Source organism: Brassica oleracea, chromosome C7 (genome assembly GCF_000695525.1).
Source record: "Brassica oleracea var. oleracea cultivar TO1000 chromosome C7, BOL, whole genome shotgun sequence".
Classification (NCBI taxonomy): domain Eukaryota; kingdom Viridiplantae; phylum Streptophyta; class Magnoliopsida; order Brassicales; family Brassicaceae; genus Brassica; species Brassica oleracea.
Genome location: NC_027754.1, coordinates 4,260,033 through 4,268,132, shown reverse-complemented (window position 1 = coordinate 4,268,132; position 8,100 = coordinate 4,260,033). Strand labels below are relative to the sequence as shown.

At 37.5% G+C, this 8,100-nt stretch overlaps 2 protein-coding genes across 2 annotated transcripts; one reads left to right on the top strand and one right to left on the bottom strand.

Moving 5' to 3' along the window:
* The first annotated feature begins 1,761 nt into the window (after window positions 1-1,761).
* On the top strand, window positions 1,762-2,509 carry LOC106301400. The gene has a single exon (XM_013737789.1). It carries the CDS (start codon window positions 1,816-1,818, stop codon window positions 2,317-2,319), a length of 504 nt encoding a protein of 167 aa, XP_013593243.1. The 5' UTR covers window positions 1,762-1,815; the 3' UTR covers window positions 2,320-2,509.
* On the bottom strand, window positions 2,311-3,931 carry LOC106301399. Its single transcript, XM_013737788.1, has 7 exons — window positions 3,676-3,931; window positions 3,247-3,494; window positions 3,127-3,157; window positions 2,982-3,055; window positions 2,770-2,897; window positions 2,605-2,685; window positions 2,311-2,515 (listed from the first exon to the last, which is right to left on the bottom strand). The coding sequence occupies exons 1-7, from the start codon at window positions 3,839-3,841 to the stop codon at window positions 2,461-2,463; spliced, it is 783 nt and encodes a 260-aa protein (XP_013593242.1). The 5' UTR covers window positions 3,842-3,931; the 3' UTR covers window positions 2,311-2,460.
* Between the last annotated feature and the right edge of the window lie 4,169 nt (window positions 3,932-8,100).

The window sequence follows — 8,100 nt, the reverse complement described above, 5'->3', positions numbered from 1 at the left end:
CTGTTGCATTACGCAGATGACCATCCAGGTCATACATGTCTCCATTCTCGTCATGTCTGAGAATAACAATCGCAACCATGTTTCGCGACTGATGATCGATCGATGTACGCGGTGTAGTATCGATCGATGTCGACGATGAAGGTCGGGTGTCGGTCGACGATTGGGTGCGAGAATCAGTCGATGTGAAAGTTGTTGCGTCGAGCGATGTGGAACGCTGGTCTTTGCGGATCGCGCGTTCCAAGTGAGCAGGATCTTCTGAGAATAGCAGGTGTTTGTCCTTGTTGCTTCTGGTACTGTTGGGCATGCACCCGAAAAGACAAGAAAAAAATTTTGTGTCAGAATGGGGGTAGAAAAAAGAATAAGAATCAATAACACTAAATCTAATGGCGATCAAAGCTCCCCGGCAACGGTGCCAAATTTGATACCACTCAAATTATCCTAAGGAGTGAATTACTCTCTCAAATAAGAGGTTCAGTTGCAGTACTTAGGGATCGAATCCACAAGGAGCTAGGGAACCTATTAAATATAGTCAGGTTATTAATTCTAGGTGTTTTACATACGAAAACTGACAAAACATAATATCATTTTTTTTTACAAATTACAAACCTAAACATAATATCATTTTTTTTTACATACGAAAACTGACAAAACTACAAAAACGCATTTTCCTGCGAAAACCTAAAAAACGAATTTTTCACGCTAAAACCCTTAAAACGCATTTCCGGACAAAATTGCAAAAAAGTGTTTTCCCACAAAAAAATCGCAAAAACGTGTTTTCATGCCAAAATCACAAAACGTGTTTTCACGCCAAAACCCCAAAACGCATTTTTCCGCCAAAACCAGAAAACATATTTTTCCCGCCAAAAATGAAAATCTCGTTTTCCTGCCAAAACCGCAAAAACGCGTTTTCCCACCAAAACCACAAAACATGTTTTCTCGCAAAAACCGAAAATTGTAATTTTCCGCCAAAACCAAAAAATTTCGTTTTCCCGCCAAAACCAAAAAAAAAATCTCATTTTCTCTCCAAAACCGCAAAAATGCGTTTTCCCGCCAAAATGTATTTTCCCGCCAAAAACGTAAAAACGCGTTTTCTCGCCAAAATAAAAAATCGTATTTTCCCGCCAAAATCGAAAAATCTCGTTTTTCCGTCTAAATCGGAAAGCCTCATTTTTTCCGTCAAAACCAAAAAAAAAATTGTTTTCTGCCAAAACCGAAGTTACACTCTGTTTATTATTAATATTCTTTTTAGTTTGAAACTCTGAAGTTTTTTTTCAAATACATGTTTATCAATTTTTTTGTTTATTGGAAGTTATTATTGTAGTAAAATTTTAATTTATGATTAAATCAATATAAAAATATTTTGGTAATTTGTTTACTAAACTTATTTGGATGTAAATGAAAATAAAAAAAAAACAAACATAAAATTTATTTAGATGATTCATCTAGATGAACTGTCTGGATGGACAAACAAACAATTTCAAAAATCTGAATGGATCATCTGGAGATGAAAGATGTCGAAACGAACTGTCCTAAATGAACAATTTTTTTATCTCCATCCAGCCCCCGAAGACGTTTCCACGCAGCCCAGCCGCGTTTACCCTCTGATTTGTGACAAGTTCCCTGACATAACACTTGTTATCTCAATGATTTACGGGGTTATGGGCCACTTTGCCGTTTTTATGGGCTTTTTAATTTCAGTAAAGTCCACTAGTTTCGGGTTACTACGTGTGAAAGGACAAGGTATCTTAATTCTCAATGGTTGAAGATAAAAGAGCTTATCTCTTCGTAGCTGCAGAAACTTCCAACTAAAGAAAAATGAAAACTCTTCACTTCTTAGCTCCCAGTTCAGCTAAACCAACTATCATCATCAATCTGAAGCAACAATCTTACGGAGCAATAACGCAGACTCAGTTCGTGTTGCGTCGTCAAGAAAGACGATCTCTCTCGATAAACTGCTCAAACAGTGGCAACAACAATAGCAGTGAAGAGAAGGTCTCTCAGCCGTTGGATGGAGTGGAGATAAGGTTCAAACGAGGGTCAAGAAGGAGAATGAGGGAAGAAGGTTCAGGTGAAGGGCAAAACGGAAAGAAAGTGGAGAAAACTGTTCAGAAGACATGGGAAGAGATGACATTGAATGAGAAAGCGTTGGAGCTTTATGTTGGGGAGAAAGGTTTGTTGTTTTGGCTGAACAAATTGGCTTATGCCTCAATCTACATTGTGATTGGTGGTTGGATTCTTTTCCGGTTTGTTGGACCGGCTTTGAATCTTTATCAGCTTGATACACCTCCTCTTGATCCTAAAAACATCTTGAAGGGCTAAACAAGCTTTTCGCTTTCTCTGTTATAGAACATTTTGGGGCTTATATTCTTGCCAGTTTCGAGTAATGTGTACCCAAATCAAACAAGGTTGAGATACCGAGTATTTTTGTAATGACAGTAAAAGAACACTCTTCTTGATTCTTCAAGATTGTGCCGGAGTTATGGCTTGCTCAATGATATCTCGGTTAGTCTTGCACCTGAAATGAAAACCAAAATGAACATTTTTTTGCTAACCTTAACTTAATGCAAAGAAACAAATGTAAACTAGAAGAGAGTTGAAACCCACCTATTGCACTCTGATCGAGATGCATAATTATGATTCTTGCAGTTTTTGCACATCCAGTCTCCATCACGCCATTGTTTTGCTCTACTTAATCAGTCACAAATGGAGAATCAGCCAAGTTATGGAGAAACGAAGTAAGCAGTGGAGACCAGAGATCAGAAACCGTACCCCTTTCCAAGTAAAGCAGGTGTTAACTGTTGCTGAAGAAACGGGAGAGGAAGTTGCCAGTTTGAGATACTGCCTGAGCTTATACCAGGAAAAGATGCATATAACGATGACTGTGGTTGCATGCTTGCCTACACACAAGACACTTAGCTAAGACTATGCAACTAGAATGTGTTCTTAGAATCAATTCTTATGCAGGCTTGATTAATGCTTACATATCCTTGATTCAATCTTTTGCCATCCCATTCATGAGCCAAAACTTCTGATGCTAATCTCTTCGCTCCAAGTGCTGCAAACCAAAGAAAAAATGACAACATAGCACAGCATTGGCATGTGTTCAAACTAGACAAACAGCCATACCTAGTGGCGCTGTTTCATTGCACTTTTTGCACTGCATAGACACACAGGAAAGCGAAAATGAGTAAACAAGAATCCGAAAAGTGCCTAGACCCTAAACTCTAAACCCCACTTGATCCTCACCTGTATACGAGAGGAATAGTTGTGAAACCCACATGCGCAGATCCAGTCACCGCTCCTCCACTCTTTAACAGCCGAAGCTTGATTAGAGAAAGGGAGTAAAGAACCAAGTTGGTCGACTGGATCAGGTCCACGGGCGAAGTAACTGAGATGACTCTGAAGAGAAGCTGCTGCTGACAAAGCTGCTACTTCCTTTGGTTGTCCGCACTTCTTACACTTTTCTCGTGATGCATAATTGTTGTTAGTGCAACCTATTGCCACGTCACCACACACACCCAAACGCACGCACACCACACCAGCGAGTTCCATATACAACAGAATACACAAAAACATCTCAACCTAAGGCCTAATCCAAAAATCTAATCTAATCATCCACAATCTGAGTATTGAGCAATCGAACAATTGAACGGAAGAAGAAGAAGAGGGACGAACCAGTGCAGATCCAATCACCGATACGAGGAAGCCACTTGGAATTTTGGGAGGTGTTGTTATCCATGAATAGACGAGGCTGCTTGCATCTGTTGCAGAATGATCGAAACGCGTAGTTCCTGTTATTGCAACCTAAACACTCCCAATCTCCTTCTCTTCCATCTTCCATTTCTCCTGCTGCTCCTCCTCCTCTCCGAAGCTTCAGTCTCCGGCGACGAATCTCCGGTCTCCACCTTTTCGTTGAAGAATTGAAGAAAGCAGGAATATAAATGGGCCAACCTTTTATTATAAAACTAGGCCCATAAAACACATTAGACCCATTATGCACATTAGAAGAAGGAAGGGTACGATAAATATGAAGTAGGCATGGGCAAAAAATTGGTTTTCGAATAAAAATTCGGATAATTCGAAATTTTTTAAATATTTCGGATAAAAGATATTATGGTAATTTAGTTTTTGGTATTTTGGTTTATAAATAACATTTTTAAATTATTTGATTACTTTAAACTTTAAAACTAAATGTAGTTACTATATCTATAGATATATAAACTATATCGTAGAAATTCGGGTATCTATTCGGTTTGGTTTCATTTTTTGGTTTTACAAATATAGGATTCGTTCTGATAGTTGATAGGTTCGAAACCCAAACTGAATATCATTTTTTGGTTTGGTTTGCGACAGTGCTTTGGTTCCAAATAAATGTGCTCAAATTTAGGTAAAAATGTGAAACCCGCGATTAGAACAAAACTTGAACTAGAAACCTGATTTCATATCTGATCCAAGCTGTAAAAATACATGACTGGATTAAGTAGAATGGTATAGAATGTATTTGAATTCGAAATGTAAATTAATCAAACCCGAATGAGTAACTCAAAAATCCAACCTCAAAATCTATATTAGTATATGCAATAGCATTTAAAACCTAACTAGATATTTCAAATACATTTTTATGTTTCTTTTGATGTGAGAAATAAAAATATTCAAACCGATCTAAAATTATCTGATCTCGAATTTGGGTCTAAAATGTGTCATATATAAAATTATAAAATATATTCAATTTAAAGTATTATTAACCAAATCTAATTCGAAGATATATGAAATCTGAATAAGATTTAAGAGATTGAATTCACAAACCTCAAAAAAAATCTGATCAAAATTTGAATGGGTATCCAAGCACCCAATGCATATAAAGAAGGGAGAAGAGTCAAAGAAAACAACAACATATATTGGACACTTTTGGTGTTCAAAAAAAGATAGGAAAACATTTTTTTTTATAGGAAAACATTTTATTGTTAAAATTACTCGGTCTACTAGGCCTATTAATCACAATAGGCTCACTCAGCCAATTACACCCATTTGACACATTTTCATTTCCTCGGATCAGAAGGTTTTTGCTTATGTCGTCGTTCTCCTTTCCAATCTACATCACACGTTACATACATGTTCATCACTCATCTCTGCTTCTCGGTTTTGAAGTTTCTCTCAGTCGTCTTAGGATTCATATTAAGGTTTCTTATTTTCCCCCATTGTTTACATGAATCTGTCAGAACTTGTTTAGTGTAATCACATAATCTCGATCTGAGATTGAGATTTGCAAAACGGCTAAAAGACGATACAGTTTTCATGCTTCCATGGCTCTCAATCTACGCCAGAAACAGATTGTAACTTCTCTTATGTACAATCTATCTCTCTTGTTGTTTGTGAACGAACGAACGGTGTTTATCACTGTAGAATAGATAGGAAGAAATTTCTGTTTTTGGTTGCAGATAAAATCCATGAAGGATTGATGATATAAAATCATGTTCCCGGAACTATAGCTTTTTAATCAAGAAACAAATTTGTTTCCATGGGATATAAAAAATCTTATATACCATAGAATTTACCAGTTTTCAGTCATGGTATATAGTTGTTTTAGAGTCTATTTATTATGTTTTGGAGCCTTTTTAGAGTCTTTACACGTTCATATATGTTTTGGAGCAATGTAGTGATTATCATGGAGCATTTTGGAGCTAAAGATATAAGAAATTCGTAACTATTCAAGGAACCAACAAGAGTCGACATTCAGAGACAATCGTTGATCGACAAACATCTCTTGTCCTCGATTGACAACGAAGCGCGAGACCCCCGACTTGATTCCTGGCCGACTTAAGCCCAAAGATCCACATATTTACATGACTGACCCTAGTCGACTTTAACCTAATATTTAAGTACTCTGCTGTTGTATTAGGCAACACATGCTTTCTTTCTTTCATTCACAGCATACAACTTTAGGGTTTTTAGTAGTTTGGAGAGAAGATCCAAGACTCCTTCAGAGATTATAATGAAACTCTAGTTTTTCATACATACTCTATTTTATGCATTCTATTCAGTTATTTATCATGCTTTGCTTGATAATGTCTGAGTAGATCCACATTGTTAGATTTAGGGTTAGTTAGGGTTATGAAGGATTAGCCAAAACTATAGAATTACTTAGATGATAATTAAACATATTTCATTAGAATTGTTCTTACTGCTTGTGTTATAGAGTAGCTAACTAGAATCCTGATATTAGGATTGTAGACAAGTACCACAGTAGGTTCTTCTTTAGAATAGATTCTCTTGAGCTAGGATTGTTAGAAAAATGCGACATCTGATCTAGTAGGAATAGTGAACCTAATCGATCAGTTTTATAACGCTTGCCTAAGGAAGCATCGATCGAAGCTAACTCAATAGCATCGATCAACGCTCGATCTGTGTTAACAAGCGACATATGAGATACATGACTTAGTCAATAAATTAGATTCGCAGCAGAAGCTGGACATCTTTTGCATTAGATATCGAGTTCTCATCCTCACACCTGAAGCATTTTATATCCATATAATCATGATTGGCTGAAACCCTAGATCTAGCTATTTATTCGTATTGCTTACAAACCAATCAACTAACTGAACAACTGCCTTGTTCAATCTGCTTTACTTTATTTACTGCTTTCATATTTATTACCTAGCTTAATCGCGACTTTTTTGAGTTTATTGTGTGGCCACACTCCATGTGGATTCGATCTCTAAGTACTACAACTGAACCTCTTATTTTAGAGAGTAACGTTGTTAAGGGTAATTTGAGTGATATCAAATTTGGCGCCGTTACTGGGGAGCATTGGATTCGTCATTAGAATCAATTAGTTTGATTTAGTCTCGGTTATTTTTCTTTTAAGTTTTTTTTCATAAAAAAAAAATTTGTCTTGTCTTCATGTGCATGCCCAGCAGTCCCAGAAGCAACAAGGAAAACACACTACTCTTCTCAGATCCTGCACGTTTGAAACATTCAATCCGCAAAGAAAACTCATGGACTGACATCAACAACACATTATTGCGTAATTTCTTTGATGATGCACGCGTTGAGGACTTAAGAAGCAAGATTGCTACATTCACACATGAGCCGGCAGAGTCTTTCAGAAGCTCTTGGATCAGATTCAAGTCATATCAGAGGGATTGTCCACACCATGGATTCAATGAAACGCAACTCTTACTAGATCATAATAGACATTATGGTATATGAGTGTCAGGCATAACTGATTTGTCTGCATGTTGCAAACTGCTCCTACAGTAGCCTGAAAGCTCTCCCAAGTAGGATAAAAGAATTCCAGTCTATCTCGATATCCATCGCATGAAAGTTCATTAGAAATAGGGCTTTGCCTATTTGCACTTGAAGGTTTTTGATGATTCCTCTTGAATTCACCTTGGAGCAATCCACAAAACTGAATGAATCCTCAGAAGGTTTTATCTTCACACCCAGTTGGTCTGCCATCACCTTAGGTAAGATGTTGACTGAAGAACCTGTATCACCGAGCGCACCATGATAGTCTATTCTTCCTATCAAGGATGAAACCACAAACTTCTCATGATCACTCTTCTTCTTCAGTGTAACCTTTTGCTTCATCTTCTGTCTGACTTGATGAAACATCCTCTCAATGTCGTTTTCAGTCTCCTTGGTCTCTCTGAAAAACATCCACAATCTGTGAGTAAAAAGTTTCATCGAATGACTTGTCCATAGGGATCTTTAGTACCTTTTTTGTGAAATTATCCTTATCTTTCTCATTAACTCCTCTCCTTAGATGCTTGGAACTTTTTCTTTCCTTCTCCTCAAATTTTGTCCCTCAGTAGCTTTGCCAATAATCACAGGCTCTGCTGCATCTTCAGATTGTTGATTGTCGTGAACTGGTGTCTCTGAAGGTTTGGATGGGTTTCTATGTGCATTCAGTTTGGATATATCGATGCTTGGTAACCACACTCGATAAGTGAAAGGCGGGTGTCGATCGCTGCTGGAAAGCTCCTGTCAATCATCGCCTGACTGCTGATGTTGATTGGTGACTGATTGCGGTTGCCGATTGATGTCGTCCTTGGTTACACGGTATGGCATAGGGGGATAAGGATGTCGAGCTTCGAACTC